This window comes from Mesoplodon mirus, assembly GCF_964341445.2.
Source record: "Mesoplodon mirus genome assembly, chromosome: 12".
Lineage (NCBI taxonomy): Eukaryota > Metazoa > Chordata > Mammalia > Artiodactyla > Ziphiidae > Mesoplodon > Mesoplodon mirus.
In genome coordinates, this window is record NC_138988.1 from 37,137,086 (window position 1) to 37,163,826 (window position 26,741).

Below are 26,741 nucleotides of genomic sequence, written 5' to 3' on the forward strand. Positions count from 1 at the left end.
CTTCTCCCACGAAACTGTTGCCTGGAGCTGCCCTTTCATAACTTGTCCTGTCTGCTCACTTCCTTTAGCTTGGTTGGGGAACTCCAGAGCCCCACGTCAGAGTTCAGGGTGTGCCTTAGGAGCTTCAGCACCTCTGTGGTGAAAGTAGAGTTGGCCTGTGACTGGGGCTGCAGGCCATCAGCCTCCCAGGCTTCATTGCAGGCTGCTTCCAACAAAGCAAGCCCTGTCCTCTGCCGGATCCCTGCAAGGCCTCCACTAGCCACCAGGAGGCAGTAGCCCAGGTACTTTCCACTACCCCTTGCAGCAAGTCTGAGCAGAGCTGATCACCTAGCCATCTGCCTCACCCATGCTCCACTCCCAGTCCTACCTCCCAATAGCACATATTCTCCTCTCATGAGCCCAGACTTGGCCTTTGTCTCCTCCTACCTTCCTCTGTCCAAAGAATTCCTACAGAAGTGCTTTAACTCTCCTTTAGTAAATTCCAGAGAATGTTTCCCCAAACTTGAGAAACTAAAGCATAGACCATCCCCTCCTTCCCTACCTCTTCATGCTCCAAAGTCCTTGTTAGTTCTCTGAGGCAGTGGTTAGATCCTCTAATTCAGATGACAAATGGAGAACACACATGCAATGTAAGATGCTCTGCAAACCCTGCCACCAGCCATCTCTCCCCCTCTGAAGGCACTGATGCTGTGCCCAATCCCTGGCCACTCACAGCCTAGTTAGGGCTGCCCCTGCAGGACTTGCCATGACTGAGGGACCAGCTAGCCTCAAGCCACTCTGAGTCAGCTTTGCTGTTTCCTCTAGAGCCAGGAAATGCGGTCCTCTTCAGGTAAGCAAAGGCAGCAAATGCCTAATGAACCCCACTGCATGAAAAGAGCCTGCCAGCAGTCTGCCCTCTGTTCCCACCCCCCACCTTCCCAGGTGCCATCTCAACATCCACTATGCTCTAAGTTATATCCCTTTCACCACCACCCAGCCAAACAGCTGTTCAGACAATTCCCTGATCAAACAACACTGCCTTCTTCAGTTTAAATTTTATTTTACAAAAAGAGAAATAAACTGATAGGCAGTTATACTGACTTACAATTGTTCTGTTTGCTTTTTTAAAAAAGTGACATGAAACACAAGTAAAAATAAATACGTCATAGAAACAGCCAGTTGCCCAGTCTCTGGGGCAGGAGCACCTGCCCTGCTGAGAGAGGAGGGAAGCCCATGATCACACCAGCAGCTGGAACACCCAGCTACAGATGTTCCTCAAAGCCAGGTGCAGGTCCCAGGCCTCAGGGGGTGTCCTGAAGAAGATGGAAAACCAAAGCCAGGTGCCAGGTCCCTGGGGCCACCTCATCTCTTCCCCACCCCACTCCTCCTGGCAGCAGTGTGGCCTTAGTGGTTATCCATTGTGACCCCCTCAACCCACCTGGACCCCCTTCCCCGACCCCTCTGGAGAGGGTACAGGAAAAAAACAGTCTTGGGCGGGCTGAGGGGATTCTTCTGGTGAGTCCCCAGCCCACCCTGAGTAACACAACCAGATAACAGTTTACACCCACGTGCACAAGAGCATGCGTGTGCACACATACACTCTCTCACAGACACACACAGACACACACACACACACACAAACCTGGGCTGAGCTCTCTTCCAGGGGAGGGCCCTGGGTCAGGTCACAGTATGAGGTCCCCTCTTTTCTGAATATTATCCCAGTAGTGGTAACAGAGAGTACCCAAATCACTCCCAGCCCCCAGCCCTACAGACTCTGCAGCCTGTCTAGCTACCTCTCTCCAATGCACTAGATTACTATATCAAATAGACCTCTGAGAGAGGAAAGGAGCAGACTAAGGTCCCTGAAGAGCAAAGAAGTTGGACACTGCCTGCTCAGGAAGTTCATCGTAAGACTCAGGTATTCATAAAAGGCCTAGCGCCAAGCCAGTGGCACAGAACAGACATTAAGGGGTCACAGTGGAATACAAAGGACAGCAGAGAAGTGTCAGTAGGAGGGAAATAGAGTCTGAAGGTGACTGATGGAGAGCATAGCTTTCTCAGGCAGACCTTGAGGTGTGGATTTCTTGGGAACAGTCAGCAGAGGGCCAGAAAGTCTCTTGGGGAACTAATGGGGGAAGGAGCTCTTCTCTCAGGAGTTTTGATGGGGGAAGAGTCACTGAGCTGGGTGCATAGGAGGCTATGGCTCAGAAAGGAGAGACTGGTCTTCTGTGGAATCACAGGGAACTGGGAAGCACAAGGGGGTCATGGCCAGGAACACTAGGAACAAGGAATGTAAAGCCCCAGAAGACCTTCCCCATGGGATGAGGACTCAGTTCCAGAGCAATGCCAGGCATGAACAGACAAGCAGAGAGCCTTGCTCTGCTGAGTGCTTTGGGAGTGACAGTCCTACCGAGACTGCTAAAGTTTGGTTGAGTGTTTCAACCTATCAGCAAAATATTACCCCAACGATTTGCTTCACGTCCTGGAGTGGGAAATTTTCATATTTAGTTGTGAATCACAAGTATATAGTGATTCCACACACTAATTCCTAGGGAATAAATTGCCAAGGGCCAGAGACATCCTTAAGTCAAAAGATGCTTAAGATAGATGCTTAAGAAGCATAACTCAAGGGGGTGAAAACTTTGCAGATATCTAATCTGAAGAAAAATATCTGGATCCAACATGGTTCACTTACTTTCTCAATTAAATGGCTAATCTGTCTGTTGAATTTTTATCTACAAAGATACTGAGAAAAGGGAATCAAGCATTATTACAAATGGTAATAACTGAATTATTAAATTGTACTATATTCCCTAGGCTGAGGATTTAGGCTAAACCAGACAGATGGGGCTTGAAAGGCCCTTGAAAACATTCTATGGAAGACAGTAGTGAGGGAAGATACCTAGACCTGATCTTCTGCCCTCCCTCTTATCACCATCCTTCCCTTACTCAGGCCTGGATGGTGCGTGGACATCAATACCAAGTGTTTCTGATCAAAGAAACTGTAAAACATGGTTCTTGGGCTCTGAGACATTTCCTGCTACCCTCACACATACGCTTACGTTTGGTGTGCATGCATGCTTGCCTACCAGCCACAGAAAGAGACGGCAGAAAAGTCAGAGTATTTTCAGGTTCAATAAAAAAAAAAAACCGAAACAAACCACGGAACCAGTAGCACTCTTAATTTCCCATGATCCCAGCCCTACCCCCTTACACAATATAAGCTGCACATATCAAAGAAAACCTTGTCTAGCCAGGTCAGCCTCCCAAAACTATGGCCTCTCCTGAGTTGAAGCAAGACCCAGCCCATGGAACCACTGGGTAGAGAGCAGGCACATGCTGCCACTCAGAACACCCATTCACTTCCCGGTACCTTAAAAAACCCATCCCTACAGTGACTGGTTTCGGTTCCTTGTTGGGATAGTTTCTGGATTCTCAGAGCTTGCTGCTGTGATTTCCTAGAGGTGAACACAGAAATATCCCTCCTTACACACACACACACACACACACACACACACACACACACACACACACAATTTCTGGGATCCCAGTGCTCCGGAGCCTTAGAGGCATCAGTTGTAACCTAGGTTGTGAGTGTGCTCTGCAAATCAGAGATCCAGGCTAGCTTACTCCCATTAACCAGCCTCAACCTGAGAGCCCACTCCAACTGAGTCCCTTCATCATTCATTCTTGGGATGCATCTGAAAGAGAAAGCACTGGTTGGAACTGCTGTTTTTAAATTATTAAAATAATTTGCATAGCTAAATTGTAGGTCTAAGGCTTCTATGAGTAGGAGAGTTAAGTGTCTGACAGGATGCTTATGAAAATACAGAAAGCAAGCTCCCTAAGTTCCACTTTTGGTGTAACTGAACAGCGCGTGCGCGCGTGCGCACACACACACACACACACCCATCAGCCATCTCCTTGTCTCTTCTCTGGGGATAATATGCCAGAGTGTGCTAAGACTCCCTAACAATGGAAACAGGCTGCTCAGAAGAGTTTCAGAAGCAAGCAGCTACTACTAGGGGTGAGCTGGCTAAGCTGCCTCCAGGGCTTGGAAGAGGCAGGTGCAGCAGCTGCCCAGTGAGGAGGGACCCATGGGTAGGTGGTAAAGCTCTAAAGCCAGACAGGGTTTGTTCATCATCAAGAACTGCCCAGCAAGGTCTTAGCAGCAGGGGGGAAAAAGACAATATGAAGACAACCAGTGTTTATGCTTAACGCCTAGATGCCCCCCCGCCCCCCGCGGAGACCCAGAATGACTGATGTATTCTTTTAAGACAATTTAAGTCTCCTACAGAGGAAGGGCTCCTCCATGTTCCTTCAAAGAGGATGGAGGTAACAGACACCAGGCCCACAATGATCATCTGATAGGTTGAGGAAGCCAAGACATTTCCCAGTAGGAAATCAACAGTCTGTTCCCTCAACCCAGCAGCCACCTATACACAGCTTCACTAGTCAGCATAGAGAGCCTGTCCCTAAGGTCATCCCAGGAGGACACAGCTCCAAATTTGGGGTCACTTACTTCCCAATTGCAAACTCTATGATCCTAAATTTCAAGCACTGTGGAATGAGTCTCTCCATCACTAACTGTCCAGTCACAGGATTCCCTGATCTTCCTGAGAGGCCATTTCCTGAAAACATAGTTGTTTAGTGTAAACCTTGGTTAAGCCTAACTTTCTTTCCTTGGTCAATTCACCATCTACCCAGGATTTATTCACCAGCAGCTATGGGGTCTGAGATATCTTAAAATTTCCCTTCCCATCTCCTACCCTCCTTACCCTAACCTCCCCTCCCACCCCCCAAAAAAGAACCAAGACACATGAAAAGTCCAAATAATAAATAATTGCCCATAAGAAATAAATTAACATGGAGCTCTCTAATGGAGAAGGAAAAGGAAAGGCCACCAGAACAGGCAGCTGGGGGCTCAGTTCCAACCTTGTGAAGAATGTTTTTTCTGGCCACAACTCCATGACCTCCCACTCACACACTGCAATGCTTCTCCCTCCAGTCTCTGCACACAGACAATCTCACCCCAGAAAGGGAGATCTGCTCAGAGACAGCCACTGGGGAAAGAGACACAGATTGGTAATGCCCATTTTCTCTAATTATTTCCCCCCAATTTTAAAACAAGTCTGGCTCTGATAACCAGGGACGTGGGTTAGCTGGGCCTTGTCTTCACCCAAGTAGAAGGAAACTTGTGGTTTCCATGGCTCTTCTCCTGGGCTCACCCTGATGTTCATACTAATAGTTGCCATGAACCACCACACTCTGATTTCCATTTTACAAAAGATAAATTCATTTCTTAGTTTCCCCTAGTCCCTCCCTCCCTCCCTTCCCACCCGCCTTCACCCCTGCTCTGTTACATACATGTAAGTACAAACATAAACACACACACACAGGCACACACACACACATACCTGGTCTGCTTCTTTCCCACCCCCTAAAAGGATTCCACTTCATGTGGAATCTCAGTCTGCCTACCCTTCTTCTCTTACCCTCCCTCCCTCCCCTTCCCTCTCCAGGCCAAGCTAAATCACCCAGTAAGGCAGCTCTCTCGGGAGAGAATGTTCCCAAAGACAGAAATGGGATGTGAGCATCTACCCTCAGATGGGCAAGCAAGCAAGCAGACAGCATAAGCAAGGCAGGCAGGAAGAGAGGCAGACTGCCCTGCCTCTCCATTCCTGTTTTAGGTCCCTGATTTCCCACTATTGCTGCTCTGTTGGATTATTTTTGCCTCTTTTGTTAAACAGCAACAGAGCCCTGCCACCTATGGTCAACCACCCTTCTTTGTCCTCTTTCTTTTCCCTCCTGCCAAGTGCCCTATTCTCAGAAAGCCCAGATTAATGCCTTCCATCTTGGTGGGCAACCTGCTGGGGCCCCGAGTGAGGTGCAGAGGGGCTCCCCAGCTATTTCCCCGTGACCTCTATTACATCATCGTCCTTATCCTCATCATCATTGGAGCTGAACCCCACCTCAGCAACCTCATGAGAGTCAAATGGAGGCACCTGGGACCGGAGAAGGCCGCCAGCTGGGTAGCCTGCATGTGGGGATATGTAGCCTGGGTAGACAGACATGCCCCGTGAAAGGTTGTTGGGCAAGACAGGGGAAGGAAAAGGCGCAAACATCCTCGGCTCGGACAGGAGTGGCTGTGAGAATGGGAGTGAGTAGCTGGGTAGTATCCCTGGTACAGAGGGGTTGAGCATAAAGGAGGGGTTGCTGGCAGTGACTGAGGTAGCCGTGGAAGAGGAACTGACGGGGCCTGCTGGCACCAGAGGGTCAGTAGTCACTGGAAACACCAGGCGGGCATCTGCCAGCAAATTGGACAGCTGGTAGTAGGAGGGGGTACTGCCCATAAACAGGGAATTCTCCCCAGCCTGGGAGGTGAAGGGTGGGGTGAGGTTATGGTTTAAGGAGACGGGTGGCATGGCAAACCCGCCAGAAACTGGATACCCGTGTTCATACGGCTGCACGGGGGCTGGCAGATGGCCCTTCCTGGACCGCCGGCGGGCTGACTCCTGGGCAGCAGGTGGTGTGGCCAACTTTCGCTTGTGGCCCCTTAAGTCCAACACTGGGTGCCTGTCACCACAGGGCTGGCCGGTCACCAAGAGGGAACTATTGAGGCAATGACCCCCATGTCTAGGTTCAGTCCCAAGAGCTGTCCCAGGAACAGCACTGCTGTCCACAAGTTGAGCTGGGGGGCCAGGCAGGGCAGCATTGGAGCTTGGGGAACTCTGACGGGATTCCCGGGCAGCAGCCACATCTGCATACTGCTGGAGCTCACTGATGATCTCCGGGCTGTCTGGAGAGACAGGCCTGGCCAGCCCCTCAGGGTCGGGGGCTTTGGGTGATGAGGCACTGTGTCTGCCGTTGCTTGTAGACTCGAGAGAAGGCCCCTGGGAACCTGGGGACGAAATGTAGGTAACTGAGAACCAGAATGGTCAGGGAGAGAAGGCGGGTGTAAGACAAGATTCCATTAAAAAAAAATCCTGTCCTGTGGTCCCCCAAATACAAATAGTTTGATGTGCAAACAACATCACCCAGTCAATTTTTCCCAATCACAAAGAAAGAAGTCCTTTGATCTAGGAAACAAGTCTATCCATGCAAAGACATGTAACTTCTCTGTTCCCCAGTTCCATGTAAAACTCCACCAAGGTGAATCCTATGAAATAAAGGATATGAAATGCTGAAAGATATTCTTTTAGTCACACTCCTTCTGGGGGCAAAGATGGTCAGTGACCAGGATGGGAGAAAAAAGGAAAATGAAGTTTAAAAAGCAGTCCATCCTGGTTAAAAACAAAACAAAATCCATGGCCATGAAAGTGAATGGGGCAACTGGGAAATCTGAAAATGGCCTGAATAGTAAGGAATATTATGGAATTGTTAACTTTTTTTAGTGCGATAATGGTTTTGTGACTAGGAGGAATATGTCCTTAATCTTAGCAAATGTGTGCTGAAATATTTAGGGATGAAATGACATGATGTCTTCAACTTACAAATAGTTCAAATAATAGGAAGGAAGAGAGAGAAGAAAGTTTATGAGAATGATAACAGTCATTGGATCTAGCTGCAGGATACATGGGTGCTCACAGTGCTGTTCTTTCAACTTGTCTGCATGTCTCTCAATTTCCATGATAAAAGCTGGGAACAAGAACAATCTAGCTCTCATACCCTCATACCTCATGGTGGGAGGATAAGTGAGAACCACTCCCATAGAGGGAACTTTTGCAAGAGTTCCTAACATTGTTAATGTGCCACACATATACTCTTTGATCTGGTAATCCCACTTCTAGGAATTTTTCCTAAAGATACACCCATATGACTGTGAACAAGTACTGTAATGGTGGGGCACAACAATCTAAATGTCCAGGGACAGGGAACTTGGTAATGCACTGTATTATACCCATCTAACTGCATCTTGTGCAAACCTTCACTGAGGAACATTTAAAGAAAGGATAAGGAACAAGCACTGAGATACACTAGTGAATGAAGAAAAGAGCAAACAGTATATTACAGTAAGTTAGCATTTGTTTTAAAAATACAAAGAAAAGTTATATACATATATACATTTTTTAATATACACAGATACACACGTGTGCGCATACATATCCCTGTACCATGTATATGTACAGAATATCTCTTAAAAAAAAACAAAACAAAACAACAACAGGAGGGACGTCCCTGGTGGCGCAGTGGTTGGGAATCCGCCTGCCAATGCAGGGAACACGGGTTCGAGCCCTGGTCTGGGAGGATTCCACATGCCACAGAGCAGCTAGGCCTGTGAGCCACAACTGCTGAGCCTGTGCTCTGGAGTCCAAGGGCCACAACTGTTGAGCCTGCATGCCACAACTGCTGGGGCCTGCGCACCTAGAGCCCGTGCTCTGCAACGGGAGAGGCCACTGCAATGAGGGGCCCATGCACCGCGGCGAGGAGTGGCTCCCGCTTGCTGCAACTAGAGAAAGCCCGCGAGCAGAAACAAAGACCCAACGCAGCCAATAAATAAATAAATAAATAAAAATAAATCTATAAAACAAACAAACAAACAAAACAAAACAGGAGTAGCACCTCCAGGAAGGAGCAATAGACGGCTGGGAGTATGAGGGAAGAAAATTTACTTTTCACTTTACCCCTTCTTGTACCCTTTGAATTGTGAACCATGTACACATTATCTATTCAAAAAATAAATTAATTACAAACCAAACCAAAAAAAAAATGCCATGTAGGTCAATGGAAAGTAGAAGCCACTATACCTGAGGCAGCCATCTGACCATCTTCAGGGGCCTTTGGTTTGCCAGTCGCACGGACAGCAAAGATTCGCCCATCACTGGTACGGATGTATGTCCCTACGAAGAAACATGAGGAAGACTGTTAGGAGTAGACGTGCAATACAGCCAACCCTGGGAAACTCCAGGCCTAGGCACTGTGGGCTCAGAAACAGCTATAAAACTGGTGTCACACCCTCTCTCAATATCCCTGAAATGAGGAGTGGGATGACTGAGCTATGGATCCAATATTACTCACTTATTCCACAAACACTGACTGCATGACTACCATATACCAGACACTGTTCTAGACACTGAAGTACACAAGACAGAAAAGGGCCCTGTCTCACGGAGCTTAACTCCAGAGGGGGTGATAGACAATTATACTAGAAAATATCAGGAAAGGTTAAATGCAATGGAGGAAATAAACAGGGTGCTGTGAAAGAGAGTAAATTGGCTCCTTCTGTTCTGGCCCAGGTCCTCTTGATCTGGAAGGAGCCTTATTCCCTCAATAACACCCCTCCCTTGGTAGGAATAATTCAAGACGGGCATTCTATCCCACAAGGCACTAGTCTACCTTCCCTTGGCCTTGAGCATGTCATTTGATCTATCTCTTGGTAGGGCTGCCTCTTGGCCAGAGGTCAAAAAACTTTTTCTTAAAGGGTCAGTTAGTAAATATTTTTGGCTCTGTGAGCCATAAGGTCTCTGTTGCAACTACTCTGCTGCTGTAACATGACAGCTGGGTGTGGCTGTGCTCCAAAGGTCTTTATTTATGGACACTGAAATGTGAATTTCATATCACTTTCACATCACAGAATACTATACTTTTGATTTTTTTTCCAACTAATTGAAAATAGTTGAAAATGTAAAACCCATTCTTGGCTCAGAGGTACAGTAACAGGAAGCAGGCATGATTTGGTCCATGGGCCACAGTTTGCATACCCCTGCTCTAGGCTAGGAAGAACCCAGTAAGGGGGCTATATATGACCTTCTCTGGGTGTCATGTATTTCATGGCATCTTTTCCCTGAAACTAAAAGTACTTTAACCCAACAGAGGCTAGGGCAAAATCTTCTTACTAAACAAAGACCCTCGGGGAGCCTCACACAGCAGAGGCTGACATGAAAGATAGGCTTCAGCTCTGTCCTAACACCATCCAGCCCAGATTTCTCCAGCAATCTCATCTGGAGAACTCCATAAAGAGGCCAGAGGCAGTGGACTTTTCAAATGGCCACACTGGAAAATTCTGTCATGCAACCCAGGTATACTTATTCATACACCCACTACATTTTCTAATCAGAGACATCCACCCCACTCTAAGCAAGTAGGTAAGACGGCACAACAATAAACACGTTGGCTTATAACCCATTCCACAGCTCATTCCCTCTGATTCTAGTCTCCCTGTGTGTAGTGTAAGTGCTAGACATTAAGCTTTTGATTGCTAAGACATCCATTTCAAAGACATCCATCTTGGGTAAACAAACTGCCAGCTGTACGGCACAGCTACTAGCTAAACTACTAGGTAAGGAACCAGGCTGCTCCCTCCCTTGAAAAGTTCCTTTTTAGAAAGCCTGAGGTAACCTAGGTAACTAACCCTTGAGTGAGCTCGCTCTTCCATTCCCACACACTAATTTCCATTCTTATGTTTTAAATTCACCAATAAAGGGACTTCCCTCGTGGTTCAGTGGTTAGGACTGTGCTTCCACTGCAGGGGGAACAAATTTGATCCCTGGTTGCGGAATTAAGATCCCACGAGCTGCACAGCGTGGCCAAAAATATAAATAAATAAATTCACCAATGAAGAGTGAACCTGCAAAACCCTAGCCACCCCACTCTTGGACCCTAATAAAGACAGAGACCCAGGTCCACAATCTCTTTCTCTCTGTCTCTACCCACAGCCTTCCTGTGTGGCCCTTGAGTGTGCCATGTACCCTACAGGACCTGTGAGTAGTAAACTTTGTTTTTTCAAAGTTCCCTGATGATTGTTGCTGAGGTGCATCTTGCAATCATAATAAGAACAACAAGGGCTGGTCTAGCCACAACACTGGCTCTGGGGAAATGTATGTGGGGGCTTGCCACAAGTACTACAGGACTGGATGAGTGCCCCAGGCATTCCTAGCCGATACTATCGATAGGCTGAGACCAATACAAAACACTGTGTGTATCCAAACCCACTCCAAGATTCTCCATAAAAACGATGGCAAAATATAGGAATGCAGGGACCCTAACTCCTTTCTTTTAAGCCACTGACAGATATCCTTTGAGCCCACCCCAACTCGGCTAAGCTCCTAGAAATGTCATTTTCTCATGTTTCCCCCACATGTTACACTCCTATAGGATGATTCCTATCTTCTCTCTAGCTCAAGCCATATGTATTTATTTTGCTTGCCAGCCCACCACTCTCAACCAAAGGTAGGGAATAAACCCTTTGGTCAAGCTCTCACCTTTTGTCCCACGGATGATGTGGATGCTCTCACCAGCATTAATTCTTGCCTGTACGTCTGTGGAGCTGTTGAGTCCAGGAATAACAATATCTAGTGGAGACAACAGACCTCAGATTTAGATTACATGGGGCCTGACTGAAGGAGGGAAATAAAATGCAAAGTCCACATCCACCCCTGCTCCTCAGTGGTTTCCCTAAAGCGTCTCAGTGGAGCAGAGGTCAGAACCAAGGAAGGTGAAGCCAGCAGGGCCTCTCACAACTGTCTAAACAAAGAATACTGTGAAAACAAGAAACTTTTTAGAAATCTGATCATCTTTCTGATAAATTTTCCTTGATTTAATTTAAAAATCAGAGTTTTTGGTTTAGAAAAAGTCACAGTTCAAATGGTTATTTCTATTTTTGTTTCTCCTTCCCTAAGCTATTTGCATGTATCTGCTGCTCCTGTCACTATGAAGAGAAAGAGCATTTTCAAGAATCAGCAGAGAAATAGGATTATGAGAGGCTCTCTCTTTTTTTTGGCTGTGCCACAGGGCATGTGGGATCTTAGTTCCCCGACCAGGGATTGAAACCACACCCCCTGCAGTGGAAGCGTGGAGTCTTAACCACTGGACCACCAGGGAAGTCCTGAGAGCCTCTCTCTTTGTTTTTAATTTGTTTCAATTTTTTTTTTTTTACAATGAACAGCTATTATTTTCATACTCAAAAAAACCAATTAAGATGTTTTCATGAAAATGTATTATGAATATTTCTAGATAACAAGATGAAAAACAGCATCATGAAATGCTTTCCTTCCCAATTACCCTGAACCACAGAATCAATTGCAGGGAGGGATGGACTGCCCACCTCCTACCACTGGCCCATCATGCTCGATCTACATTAAACTTACAAAGAAAGAAGCAAGCGACATTTAGGTCTTTTAACTAAAGAGGTTGAGAGCTGTCCTTCATACCCACCTGACCCTACAAGTCAGGCAGGACTCAACACATTCACACTTCTCTCTGAAGACCAACCCTATGTCCAGTGACATTTCCACAATCTTTGCAGTGTTCAGAGTCCATCCCACCCACCACATTCAAGAAAACCCAGTTCCGTGTTGCTATTCTTAAGACATTTCATTAGAATGCAAATTCTTCAAGATCAGGGACTGCTTCCTTCTCTATTTTTACCTAGAGTGCCAATGTAGTATGGCCTAGAATGCAAACATTGTTTAATAAATACTTCCTGAATGAACAAAGTAATTTAAAAAGGGACAGCACCCTGGAAGAGAACTCAGGAGCTCCCAACCTGTTGTGGTGACCACCTTCTGTACAAGGACTCCCGCACGTTGCAGGTAGTTGATTGGGAAGTTCATAGCTGGATTTGTGCTGGAGGCAGAGCTTACACTACCTCCCAGTGGGACATGCCGTGGCATCATGGGGATCGGGGTGGACTGTACAGGACGAACACTGGCCACAGGCTTCTCATCACTCTTCAGTGTTGGCTGCCTAGGAGAGAAAGAGAAGCACACTAAGGAAGTTTGGCAGAACAGCCCTTACTTACCTTTCTGCAAACACTGCTGAGCCTCTCCAGACTTCCCCATTCTACAGCCTCAGATGCTGCTGAGAGAAGGATCAAAAGAACCTGCAGGGTATGGTAAATTCAAAAGGAGACTAGAGGCAGGGCTAAGACAGAGAGGAGACAGAGACAGCAAGGGATAAAGCCTCTCAGAGTCTAAGAAGAATCAGATGTCAGTGGAATATGGCCTTTTTGGAAATGTGAGGTGACATCTGCTCCTCTAGAATTTGGACTGTCTACATACATTAGGAGTTCGTCCTTGGAAGGAATTTGTCCTTGGAAGTCAGGTAGAGGCAAAGAGGCATTAAGTGGGGGGAAGTTCTTGAGAACACGGTGCATACTAATTTGAAGACAAATGGGTGGAATTTTCCCACTAACCCAAGAAAATAGGGCCATGTGATGTCACATGTTCTGGTGACCTTGAGACCATCTATCCAACTTTAACCATCATTACCCTCTGAAACCTCAAGTTTCAATAAGTAATACAGACACCTCTCTCCTCTGCATTACTTTTCAGTGGACTTCTCCCAGGGCCAACCCCCAAAGTGCCCCTATAGTCACAGCCACCACAAAAGCAGCAGCAGGCAAAATGCCGTGCACAGCAGCTGGGCTTCTAAATGGCACATAGCCATGGCCAGCCTGAGTACCGGTTGTGCACCTCTCACTACCAAAGTGCCAAAATGTTATCCTGTGGTCAATGATGCATTCCTCACTTTTCACCTTCCTTTCACCTGGATGTTGGTACCTTGAGAAAGCTACTCCTTATTTAAGGTTTTTGAAATAAAGCCCCTGTCTCTAAGCTTTCTGAAGTCTGCATCTTTGGTCTTTAGTTCAGAGAAAGAGAGCCTCTTGGACTGGTATGCTCTTCCTCATCTGACTGAAGACTGGCACATAAAAGAACACTCCACTGCTGTTGGAGTAGGTCTGCATGTCTCCTTAGTCACACTGCTCTCAGGTTGCCTTTGGGCAACCCCTAGGGCCCTGTGGATGCCATCATTCCGAGATAGGCCAGGTAGCACGGCAAGCTCACCAGGATCTGGGACCCACGTCCACAATGCCTGCCCAGGGTGGCTATGCAGGAGCTGGGGGCCCTGCTCAGATGTCAATGGGACTCTTCTCAGGATAAGAAATCAGAAGGGTAACAGGAATCTAGCCTAAGCCCCATACTCTGCAGGGGCTAAGGCTAGGAATTTGGGCGGAAAGGCCTCCTCACATGTACCCAGACAGGATAAGGAATCAGCAGGATCATGGGATGGCTCATCAAATGCTGTGAGAGGCCAATGCCTCCCACAGGGCCAGAGCTGGGCCAGAAAAGGAGCTGAGATCTCCTCATAGCCCAGCCCATTTGTCACATCTTCCCTCCATATGGCTTTTCTCCTACTGGGGTTCAGACTTAGTCCATTCCTGCTATTACAAGGAAAAGCCCAGAAAAGAGATAAAAGGGGTGGAGGACGAGAGGAGAACATACTCAGGCAACAGTATCTTGGAAAATGACACAGAAGTAAAGTTTGCAGGCTTTGAAACATGGCAATTTTCTACTTGAAAGCATCTTATACATAAAAAGTAGCAAATTTACTCACCAAAATTTAGTCTTACGTAAAATCTTACATGGCTTCAGTTCCTTTAGAAGCTCATTTGACAAGTTTATTTCTTTTTTAAACATGGAATAGTCAAAAGAAACAATTCTTAAATCTATCCCTCTTAAAATAATTATCTTTAATTCAAGATAATCAAATAATGTAAAAATGCAAACCAGGCAATCAGGAAGCTGATCTGATAAAGGCTATGAGGCACTTTGTCTTGTAATGAGGAAAAAAAACATAGATAACTATTCTATAATTTCCTACAAAGAGCTTTTCTCCCGCCTAGCAATTGGCTTCCATGCTGTTCCTATTCTTAATAGTTCTGGAAGCTGTACTCAAGAAAAAGATTTTTTGCTCAGGAATAAGGCGGACACAGAATGAAATCCCATTAGGAACAGCAGAATTCCCTGACTGCAATCCAAGACCCACAGAAGACCTGGCCTTCACTCTTGAACTTCGCTAAGTGAGGGCTAGCACCAAGGTGCTGCAGATAGGAAGCAGCTGTGTGGGAGGGCTGGGCATTTGTGTTATGGGAAGCTGCATCTCCTCGGGAGTCCAGAGGGACTCTCTTGAGTCACAAGCCCAGCAGCTCACTCTTCCAGCCAGAGCTGCTTAAAACACCAGGGCTGCTGAACTGCTTCAGCACCTCATCCAAGAGCAGAACCTCTCAGTTCACAGCAGCCAAAGAGCAAGTTGTAGGGTCTCCCTTTATTTAAAAAAGGAAACAGTTGAAAGGCTTGGCCCTGGCCCAGCAGCAAACCTTCCTCCCTTTTCAGTGACTCACCAGTTTCTCTGACTGAAGGCAGGGATGCTGGTCAGGCTCTGGTCACTGGCGGGGTAATACTGCGCATATGATGGGCGGGTGTAGGGGACCGATGTACGTTTTTCTTCCTCATAGCTTTTCTTTGCTGCTTTTTTCTCAGCTTTGGTCAGCTTGTGATCCTTTCGGTTAAGGAGCAATGACTCATGCTCAAAAGGCTCCTGGGGACACAGGAGGATGTTGATTTAATTACCAGTCTTTGTGATGTACAATAAGCCTTACTTTGAAACCAAGAAATGGCTGGCTGTCTCCAGTACTTAGCAAAGAGCCTGCTCACAGACACAAAGGCGGGTTTACTGTCTTCCTGTCAGCAGCATAAATTCTCAACTCTAACCTAGCACCAGCTTTAGACAACCTAAGTCTGCCTTCCATATCAAAAGAATTGGAGAGTTCAGAGAATTACCAGACTATATTTTCAGAACTTTCCCCCCTCTCTTTCTGCTAGGAAAACTCACAACGGCCAAATTATTCTCATGACTGAGCTCACACTCCTAGGATGAGACTAGGATAGGATAGGTGGTTTGGAGAGGGGAGGGGGACTGTCTGGGGCAAGGAAAAGAAGCAGCTGAATTCAAGTCGTCTGCATGAAACAAAACTTTGGATGCAGGAAACAAGCTTGCCAGACAAGTCTCCCTCAGTGGAGAGTGCAGTACTGGGACACATGCATACCAGGGTCTTACCTTGGTGATGAGGTGAGGGTATTTCAGACAGGCAAGTTGCAGGACTGGCTCCTTGATCCCCTTTATGTTCAAGGATGCTTGGGGAGCTGGCTCCTTCTCAACAAAGTGCAGTAGGTTCTCCACCTCCTTTCGAGTAAAGTTCAGCATTGGATTGAGATCATCCACGACCCGATCTAGAAGGGAGAAGACATGGAGAAAGTTCACAGCAAAGAAAACTGCAAAAGCACAGCTACAAATATTGGAAGAAGGGTTGTGGGTGGCATAATTGTCACTAATATCTAAACCATCTCAGGCCACCCCATATCTGAAAGTCAAAGAGCAGGTCTGAGGCCCTCATGAAACAGAAATATGTTAAGAGAAAACTGCATAACCAGCTCAGCTCTTATCATTAAACCCATCTTCAACAATTTGAGGTAAATTCCCTCTTAAGCAATTATTTGAATCAGAATGAGATGGAAGGAACTGCTGGCTTTCTATGACTGAAAGCCTGTCTGTATTTCCACATCCTGCCCCCCTCCCCTCCCACCCTTGATACAATTAGAATGGTAGCCTGTATAAATGTGCCTCTTCTGAGCCTGGAAGATGGCCCACCTGACATGCCCTGCTTGGAAATCTGACGGTCATAGATCTTCTTTTCAAGGGTGAAATCAGCCACAAGGCGATAGATGTGACAGGGCTTTTTCTGGCCGTAACGGTATACCCGACATACTGCCTGAGCATCATGGCAAGGGTTCCAGGAAGCATCAAACACCACCACTCGGTTGGCACCAATCAGATTCACGCCCAAGCACCCAGCCCTTTAAAACACAAGCCAATAATCACAGAACCTTTAGTTTTAAAGATAGTTTTCAAATTGGTTTTACCCTCTGTGACTCCTACCCCAATATCATCCTCTTTATCCTAAGCAGAATATACTGAATGATTCTGCTAATGAACAGTGCATTCCTCAAGCACTGAAAAGTATGTCCTGAAAGTCCAACATGGAAGTACCTACCAGCTCAGAAAGAAAACCCACCCTCCCATCCCTCTGTGATGAGTAAAGGCCCACATCTTGGCCCCAGAGTGATGTCACTGGGTGAGGGGAAATGTCTGTGTACCAATGTTTCTGATGTGTTTCGTCTAACAGCTTAGGAGAATGACTGGTTCATACCCTATCGAGGGCATTCTGATGGCAGAAGACAGCACAGCCTTCAAGTTGCTTGGCATGAGACAAATAATGCCATCAGCCTTTTATAGTTATATTACACTTTCTACTTATTAAACCACTTTCACATTCATCACATCATCTAAGCCTCAGAAACATCCTGAGAGAAAAGCTAATTATGACCATTGTGAATGAAGGTCTCAAAGAAATTCATGACACTATCATAATTGCCCTTCTAACACAATTTCTTTATGGGGTCCCCTCTCTGACCTCTGGAACAAGTCACAAACCTGAGGAGATCTCTTCTGACAGAACTTGGACAAGCCTTTGCGGTACCTGCCCATGTAGCCAAATGCCCTGAATGCAGTCCTCTGACCTCCCCTCTCAGGATCCACTCACCTTGTGGAGAGAAGGAACAGCCAGGTGGTGAGGTTGCTGGGATCATTGAACTGATTAATGAGCCGCTCCCTCTCAAAGGCAGGGGTGCTACCATCTAGCCCTAGGACAGAAGGAAACACACAAGAAATGGACAGATGAGGGCAGGGGTACACAGCAAAATCAATGGGCAAACGTGTTTAAAACAAAACAAACACAGACTACAGTGCTCAGATTCCACAGCCTGGACATTCCATGGGGATCTACCATGAGACCCAGGCATCTATAATTTTAAAATACCCCCAAGTGATTCACATGTGCAACAAAGACTATAAACTGTGTTTTTCCCCTTAGTATCTTGGGTCAGTTCTAAGGCCAAGGTTCCTAGACTTCAGAGTGCAAAAGAATCACCCTAGTTAAGGAAGCCTGGTAAACACTGGCTTAAGGTAACTGCTCTGCCTCAGTCCTGTGAATCTTAGTGACTGCAAAAGGACCAAGGGTTTTGTGTTTTGATATGGATGATATTCCTCCCCCACGCAGGAATCTACAGTGTTAACAAGCTCCTAAGGCTACGAAGTTGCTCGAAGGAGACATAAAAAAAATAGAACTGGAGCAGTGGGATGGGACATATGAGTGAAAAGAGGGAAGCTCAAAAGAAAGAGAAAAGGTAAGCTTCCGTTAAGAAGCATGAATAAGGGAAGAGGGGCAACATTTGCCACCTAGAGTAAAGCAGAGAAAAGGGCAAAGCTAAGGGTATGAAATACTACATGGAGAACTGAGTTACTACCAATGTAGGAAGCATTAGTTTAATTGCCTGGTATTAGAGGCTCCCTCAGTCAACACCCCAACCTACCTTTCAACTTGAGTTCCCACAATTTCCAAGCACAAAAAAGCTCAGCACTGACTCACTGGGCGAGCCTAGAGTCAACACAAGGATCCAGGCTAGCTCCTGTGCTGGAGTCTCGTCACCACCCCCTGAACCTCCATTTCTCTAAATCTTTCCTTTAGGCCAGGGCTTCTCAACAAGAAGATTTCCCCACCCTACTACCCCACAAGGAACATGTGGCAATGTTTGGAGATGGTTTGGGTTGTTATAACTGTGTGGATGCTACTGCCATCTAGTGAGTAGAGAACAGAGATGCTGCTAAACATCCTACAATGCAAAGGACAGCCCCCTACCACAAAGAATTAACTGGCCCAAATGTCAATATCTGGTCAATAAGTCTCTGAAGTCAATATTTCTCAACTTTTTTTTTTTCATTACCACCCCATTAAGGAGGCTTTTTACACATTTTTTCCCAATCACCATGCCCTCCATAAAATTTTAACACCACAGATATACTGTATATGTTTATTCATTATATACATATTTGTGCTTCACACTTTTAAAAAGTTAAGATTTTTTTGTCTCCTCGAGAACCAATTTTCACCCCCTTAGGGACACCATCTCCCCCAATTTGAATACATGATCTAGGCTGTGTTCACTTTGTTCCTTCTGCCTAAGATGATCTTCGGGCCACACCAGCTCTGTATATTCAAATTCTCCCCATCTCTGCAAGTCTAGTGCAAGTTCCACCTCCTCCAGGAAGCCTTCTCCAACCGTCCTCGCCATGATGATTCTGTCCTCCTTAGAACCCCCATGAGGGCAATCAATCAGTGCTACTTTGAATCTGTCCTTGAGTTGCTGCACCTTGGATGATGACAAGGCATATGTCTTCTACATCTGTGCACTCCCCCTATCTGGCTTAAGCTCCCCAGCCCAGGACAGTGCCTCACACAAAGCAGCTTGCTCTTAGCGTCTCTCTGCTCCTTAGTCAATCACAGATATTCTTGTTCATGGTGGAGTAGGAGAAGAGAGGAAGAGAGAGAGGGAAAGGAAACCCTTAGGCAGACCTTGCCAAGGTTCCAGAAAGCAAGCAGCAATGAACTCACGGAAGTAGCTGACGTTTCGAACCCACTTCTGTATTCCTTGCCCCTCAGCACCAGGTAGACAGGGAGCTTCTCGTTTGCCTAGGAACTCCTCGATTAAAGCCAAGGTGGAAAGGCTCTGGCTGAAAGGGACACATTTGGTTCAGAAGGCTCCTGGACCTAAGGGAATCTTGTTCCCCAATAGGCCCACCTCAATAGGCTCCCCTCTGACAGTGGGAGCTCCCACATCCGACTCCCCACAAAGAACCACCCTAGCTCATACGGGAGTAGAGTCATCCACACACTTATTACCACCACCCGACTAAAAAGTCTTTATCCTATTACTTCCTCGATTGAAAAATTCTGAGATTTAGCTCAGTGCAGAGTAACAAATAGCATCAGCATTAAAAACCAACACTGCATGAATATGCATTAGATCGAATTACAGGCCACAGGCAATATTATAGATCTTACTAAGGAGATAGATCATTTAGTTGCTTCCAAGTTATCCAGAGAGCCAGTCCATAAAAGCAGTGTAACACTAGGCTCTCCCTAAGTTACAATCACTGCTTTCCTCTCAAAGTATCTTACACATGGGAACCCTCAGTCTGAGACTCCCAAGCCAGGCTCCTGCCACTTAGCTCTCACTGGAGCATAATCTAGTCGGAACAAAGGAGAAGCAATCTACTTTACGTCTGTTTCCCTGAGGAGTGAGGCCTTGATGGGACTCAAAGCTCTGGCAAGACTGAGAATGTGACTTGAAACAAAAAACATTATTTATTTGGCCTTATACACAAAGCTTAGGAAAAAAAAAAAAAAAAAAGGCTGGGGAGGCATAGACGCAGTTTAGACCAGGGGTCAGCAAACGTTTTCTGTAAAGGGCCAGAGAGCAAATATTTTTTCGGCTTTGCAGACCACACATAGTCTCTGCTGCATATGCTTCTCTTTTTTTAATTTTAATTTTTTTAATTTTTAATTTTATTTTTTTTGGCCGCACCCTGCAGCTTACGGGAAGTTCCCTGACCAGGGATTGAACCCGTGTCCCCCGCAGTGGGATCGCAAGAGTCCTAACCACTGGACCACCAAGGAATTCCCTGCATATGCTTCTTTAAAAAAACAAAAATGAAAAAAAAACTCTTTTCAAATGGAAAAACTAGCTCTCAGGCTGTACAAAAACAGGCCACAGGTCATATTTGGCCTGCGTCACAATTTGAAGGATTAGACTGTGATCTCCAATGTTAGCCTAAGGTTTCAAATTGTTCTCTGCAGAGAAATTGCATTGGATAAAAAAAGAAACTCTAAGAAAGAGAAGAAATGCAAGAAGGTCCTCACAAGAAGCACTGGTTGCAGAGGCATGGAGATAAAAGGGGGCTGGTGCAACCCCGGATGGTCTCACTCTGCAGGGGTTGTATCACTCTTTACCAAAGGCACACACTCGGCAATTTCTCTTCCTACCTGAACACAAGGATCTTGTCTCCAAGCTTCACACTTTCCTCAATCAGGTGGAAAAGCAGTACCATCTTGGGAGAGTTCTCTAAGACACCAGTCTGGTAATTAGTCAAAAGGTCCTTGGCCTATAGGAGAGGAAATGAGGCAGCTTGGAGCAGGTCCATGGCCAGATTACTAGAAATACTATTCTCTCCCTCAAAGGCAGCAGCTCACAGGCAACCTTAATAGTTCCCTGCAGACCTTAGCAGTACAGTGCACTGCGCAAGCCCCACCCTCTCCCCATGAAAGCTTTGCACGATCCCTTCTCAGCAGTGGTTTATGGCCACAAAAGTATCTGCTTGACTCACCCATTCATATGTGACAATGTTGTTGCCTCGCTCCTGGAAAGGGTTAAAGCCGACCCCTTGTAAGAACTTGCTATTGGTCGCCTCTCCCATTGAGGCGCTGTCCTCACCCTTGCCTTTTGTTCCCTGTGAAGGGCAGCGGGCACTAGTCCCTGATGAACCAAGCTCTTCCACGTCTAAGTCTTGCTCATTGGCCAGGTTCTCCTTCTGAAGGGCTTCATACAGCACGTCAGGGTGATTCCAGATCTGAGGTTCAAGTTAAAGGGGAGGAAGCATAGGGCAGAGAACAATCTAAGGGTGTCCCAGGGAGTCTGGAAACATGCAGTTATTCAAACACACACCTCCCACAGCACACAGTCACACCAAAACTTAATGTCTCCCCAACCCCCTCATGGTCAAAGAGCCTGCACACTCATTTTCACTAAGCAACTCTGATTGCTATGATACATGAATGGGAGAATTCACACCAGGAGGCATGCCAGTATGATTGGTACACAACCAAAAAGGCTGTGTCACAAGTCTTGCATTCTTATTTAAGCAAGAACAAGAACATTCCTGTTTCACCATGTGGCTACAGTCAACTACTGTATGAAACTATGAAACAAGACCAATCTCTCCCTATGGACAAAAGTATCTAACTTACAGATGATCAACCGTAAGTCATTTCAGGGACTATTCCTGGCAGGAGTTGAGAATTCCAGGGGAAAGCGGTGTGTGGGGGGGTGGGAAGGGTATGTTTGCACCGCAGCATCCTCAAGACCATGTCTGCTTTAGCTTCCTTGCCCTGGTCTAGGACTGTGGGTACAAAAGAAATATTTTGAAACCCATCTGTCCCTAGACACACACCTTCAGCTGACTTATTAAAGCAGTGCTCAATTGGAAATAATACCCAACAGGTTGGTTGAGAGCTGTCAAAGAAAAGGATCCTTCGTGAGGCAACAGAGAGCATCTGGCCAGGTCAAAGACAAGTCAGCGTTCATCCACCTGTTCACGAGGCTCAGTGCTAAAGACACCTAGGCCTTGCTGTCCCCAAACCATCTCAAGCATTATCAGAATGAAAGAGATCTTGATCTGATTAAATACAGAATCAAATGGAAGGTATCCCTAATAATGTGTCTATGCTATATATTTCTTGAATCCTGATTACGCTAGCAGTCAAAAATTTTGTCCCACGATGTTCCACCATCACTCCATTTCTCAGGTGAAAAAGATCAGTGAGAAAGGAAGTGACTTCTCAAGTTTGGTATAACAAGTTGCACATTTGCAAGGGGCACCATTTACATTATAGCCTATGAGTGGCACTCCTGGGAACTGTCTTGCCTTGGAGCCCTCAATTCAGTGAACTTCTTCCTTTATCAAGGACTCCCAGCAGGAACAACTCCCTTGGGACCATAAGCATCCTTAGTCTGTGTCTTAGTATTCCCTGAGGCCTCAACACACCTTGCAGCAGACACAGAAAGCCTTGAGGGGGTTCAGCCCCAGCCAGCCACTGCTACCACAGTCCCGGAAGCGGTCCATGAACTGTGTATACAAATCTCGCTGGATCTTAGAGAGTCGCACCAGGATCACATTTTCTTCCTTGGCAGGGAGATGAATCTTCAGCACAGTGTGGCCTCTCCTGCAAAGGTACAGATCAGAATTGACAGGGCAGTGTGTCCAGGAGGGGTCAGTGCAGGATAAAAACAGAACCCTGCATTTCTGCCACACCGCCTTCTTTAGGATTTCAACATTCACAACAGCCTTACCATAATGCGGATTGGCTCAGCAACCATCAAGAAACTTATTTTGAGTATAAAAACTAAAGCAAAGAGGCAGAGTGACCTGGGAACTCCAGGTTCTTACCCTAATCTAGGGCTGCTTCTCTAAGCTTTCTCCACACATGCCATCTTAACAAGGAAAAACAAGGGGATGCTTCAGACTGGCTAGCCTACATCTTCTAAGATGCTGAAACTGGTGAAGCCATACCCCTGAGAACCACCACTTTATTCTTTCACTCAAGTCATTAGAATGGTAGTTATCTCCTGCTTCTCTCAGCAAGTAAGGCAGATATCCCTAGTAACCTCAAAGATTAACTTCTGAGAAAAGCACTTCTGGACCAGACTCAGAGATTGAAATATTGGATATCCACCATCTGCTAACTATTCAGGAAAAGCTATTCAGTAAAAGGAAAGTTTTACTATTGCCCTACTAGAAAGGGGCCCTCCCACTGTAACCACCTTTCCCCTTCAGGAAAGCCTTGTCATGTCTATTCCACCAGGGCTCTCCAAGGATTTAGAAAACAGAGCCCTGAGGATGGCTCACCTCTGCACAAAGCCCTCCAGGAGGCTGTGCAGGACATGGCTCCGGTACCGCATGAGGCGGACATCCTGAGGCGTGCTGTCAATACACTGTCCATTCAGGATGGGGCGCTCAAACATGTTGCTGAACTCCTGCCGGGTGCCAAGGAAGTCTGGACGCACAAAGTCCACCATGCACCAGTACTCGATGAGGTTGTTCTGCAGGGGGTATCCGGTCAGCACCACCCGGCGGCGAGAGCGAATGTTCTTCAGGGCCTGTGAGGTGCTGGCCTGGCAGTTTTTGATGCGGTGTCCCTCGTCACAGATTACCACATCAGGGCCAGGGCGGCATAAGGCCTTCTCAAACTCTAGGGAGGGAAGAGGATCCGGAGTAAGAAGGTGAGAGGGCCTGCTCTTAGTCAACAATATGAGAAGTAGGGGTGCACCCTGGAGGAGACAGAAGAAATGAAGGAAGCAGGAAAGCAAGAGTCAGCCCCCATTGGTGAAAGGGAGCCAACCATTCAAGCTCCTGTGCATTTGGTGTGACACATTAACCTGGCCTATTGACTCTTGCAGTAAATATCCCTTTTCCCTCTTTCCTTTCCTTAATTTTTTTCCCTTTAGGCTAAGAGTAAAACTGACTTGCATTCCTAGGGCTTATACCAACTAGGTAGCAGACAGCATGACTTTACAGAGTACTAGCCTAGGATTAAAAATGAGTCTGGATGGTATTGATGGGAATAATCCAGACACTTCCACTGGCTGTCACCATTGTGTTGGTGCCATCTGAGAGCTGGCTGGTGGGAACTAACTAAAGGACAAGGTCTTCCTGGAGTTACTCGCCAGTCAACGTTAAATGGCAAATTCAGCCACAGAAGCAAACCTAAAAAACAGAATCTCATAGATGAAGAGATCTATAAAATGAAACAGCCTCTGAACCTTAAAAAAAATTTTCTTCCCCAAATAGACCAAGGCCCCATAGAAGAGGGAGCAGAACTAGAACTATGAGAAAAATGGCTTTCACCAAAAAACAAGAAAATTGGGATAAATTCTTCTTTTATAAATTCACAAACAACATTATTACTACTCTGTATATTAGCGATTTAAATACTTTCTATTTTCTTAATGCTATCTCACAACATCTCTGGGAAGTGGTGAAGGGAGCAGTTACTCTTCTAACTGTTCTATGAAAGACACAGGGGAGTCTCCCCCATGCCAGACTGTGGCCTGGCCTACCCAGAATTCCACTGCCTGCAGAGAAAGCAATATCTTCTGAGAGCCAGTGCAGGTCATCCCACCTACCTTGGGGACCAGGATTTCTGGTTCATGTCAATACAACTCACATCAATAATGCTTCCCATTTGACTAGGTGCTATAGCAGACACTATTTCTTTTCCCCTGGATCACCCTTTAGAGTATTGCCAGAGAGGCTGCCCACCTCTTCGAAACTCCTGCTGTCGATCTTCCTCATCCAGATCAATGATGACCGGGTGAGAACGTTTCTTGGTTTTCTTCGGTCTACCTGTGGCAAAGGATTTCTTCAGGGTGAGGAGTCTGTACATTTCATACCCCATCAGCAGCACCCCACCCTCTGACACCCAATCAGCCATCACTTTAGCACGAGCTGCCATTGTCCTGCAAAAGTGAACAGAAAGAAAGTATTATTGCTTCCCCTGCTCCCCAGGAAAAATTCCTCACCGTCAAAGCTGTGTTCATGTACATTCAGAGTCCTTATTGCCCAAGACTTCGTGTGGCAGCATCACAGCGCTGGCCAGCTGACCAAGGACTTTCCCACCATTCTAGAGACACTAATTGCACTAAGGATGGACTGGTTCACTGATGATGGTTAAATAGCAAAAAACAGAAACTCAATGGCACAAGACAAGCAAAAGTGACAACCTCCCTGGATGTACACTCATGACTACAGTTCTACATTTGAGGGAGAATTTCAAGTTATTTCCATAATGAATACAAAGTAGTAAAAGCAAGGGCAACATTCTGTGTTTCACCTGCCCAGGCCCTTGTGAATAAAGAGCCAAGGATGCACAGTAAAGGAAAAAGAACAGCAGAGACCGGATGCCACTCAGCACAGTCCCTCTACTCCTAAACAATTGAGCCCTGGCTGTATTTCATTAACTGCTGTGTGGACTGACAGTCCTGAAATCTAGGAAAGAGCAGGTGATCAGCCACCTGTAGGGCCACTCATAGTCTCCTCGTTTTGATGTGTGTGACCAAACATCACAAAAGGTGGCCTCTGCAGAAAAGAAAGTCTACCTTCTCAATTATTCATATCAACGAGGGGAAAGGGTAGCATGGATTGCTGGCTTGGATCAAGAAATAGCTTTAGATTTTTGGAAACCAGGTTGAATTTACAGAATGGAAATAGAAATAATTTTATTTAAATCTGAAACAAAAAAAGGTTTGCACTTTTCAAAGCTTGGAAGTTGTACTGTTAAAGGTCAAATATAGATTGGTGCTTAAAAGAAGAGACTGGTGATTAGGTTTCTAATAAAAGATAAATGTAAAAGGTGAAAAGTTAGGAGATGGAAAGTTTCATTTTATCATGTTGAATTTTATTACTATACACATGGGAAAATGTGACCATGTACACAAATTTTTTAGGACATAAAAGCATCTTCAAGCAGAATACAAGAAATTTTCCAGGCTACATAAGTCTGACTTTACTGAAAAACTAGGCAGAGAAAAAATGAGTAGCAAGGAGAGAGAGGGGGATACATAAAGAAACCAAAAGGAATCTGGGAGGACAAGGCACATACCCAGATAGATTGCCTTGACATCCAGATCCTGGGAAGAAGTCTAAAACGAAAGGTGGGGACCTTCCCTGGTGGTGCAGTGGTTAAGAATCCGCCTGCCTGCCAATGCAGGGGACACGGATTCAAGCCCTGATCCGGGAAGATCCCACATGCCATGGAGCAACTAAGCCCGTGCACCACAACTACTGAGCCTGCGCTCTAGAGCCTGTGAGCCACAACTACTGAGCCCATGTGCTGCAACTACTAAAGCCCACACTCTGCAACAAGAGAAGCCACCACAATGAGAAGCCGGCACACCGCAACGAAGAGTAGCCCTTGCTCACCGCAACTAGAGAAGGCCTGCGCACAGCAACGAAGACCCAAGCCAGCCAAAAGTAAATAAATAAAATAAATAAACAATTTAAAATAATAATAAAAAAATAAAAGGAAAGGGGCAGAGAGGAGAGGGCAGGCCACCTACTTATGCTCATCATTCAAGATGTGAACTTTAAAGAACCGAGGCTGGACTTCTTCAGGCTTGTTGTCAGCTGGAAGGGCTTCAGGAGCTGGGAGCCACATGTTGAACTCTGCCAGCCAGTTCTGAAGAGTATTAACCTATCAGAAATTCAAGTCCAAAAAGAGAGTTTTAGGGAACAAGCTCAGAGCTGAGCTCGTA

General features: G+C 46.2%; 1 protein-coding gene across 7 annotated transcripts in view; it reads right to left on the reverse strand.

Annotated features, from left to right (window-relative positions):
• Positions 1-5,494: 5,494 nt before the first annotated feature.
• RAD54L2 (RAD54 like 2) overlaps positions 5,495-26,741 on the reverse strand; it is an 87,311-nt gene continuing 66,064 nt past the window's right edge. For 6 of the 7 annotated variants that reach the window (XM_082638639.1, XM_082638640.1, XM_082638636.1 and 3 more), the window contains 15 exons: positions 26,547-26,680; positions 24,751-24,947; positions 23,338-23,680; positions 22,477-22,654; positions 21,040-21,282; positions 20,699-20,817; positions 19,268-19,386; positions 17,360-17,459; positions 16,408-16,613; positions 15,817-15,989; positions 15,101-15,297; positions 12,464-12,663; positions 11,181-11,270; positions 8,727-8,819; positions 5,495-6,880 (listed from right to left, as the gene is read on the reverse strand). In XM_082638639.1, coding sequence (XP_082494765.1) covers positions 5,886-6,880; positions 8,727-8,819; positions 11,181-11,270; positions 12,464-12,663; positions 15,101-15,297; positions 15,817-15,989; positions 16,408-16,613; positions 17,360-17,459; positions 19,268-19,386; positions 20,699-20,817; positions 21,040-21,282; positions 22,477-22,654; positions 23,338-23,680; positions 24,751-24,947; positions 26,547-26,680 — 3,387 coding nt within the window. In that variant the 3' untranslated portion in view covers positions 5,495-5,885. The remainder of the gene's footprint in view (positions 6,881-8,726; positions 8,820-11,180; positions 11,271-12,463; positions 12,664-15,100; positions 15,298-15,816; positions 15,990-16,407; positions 16,614-17,359; positions 17,460-19,267; positions 19,387-20,698; positions 20,818-21,039; positions 21,283-22,476; positions 22,655-23,337; positions 23,681-24,750; positions 24,948-26,546; positions 26,681-26,741) is intronic. The other variant, XM_082638642.1, reaches the window with a different exon arrangement.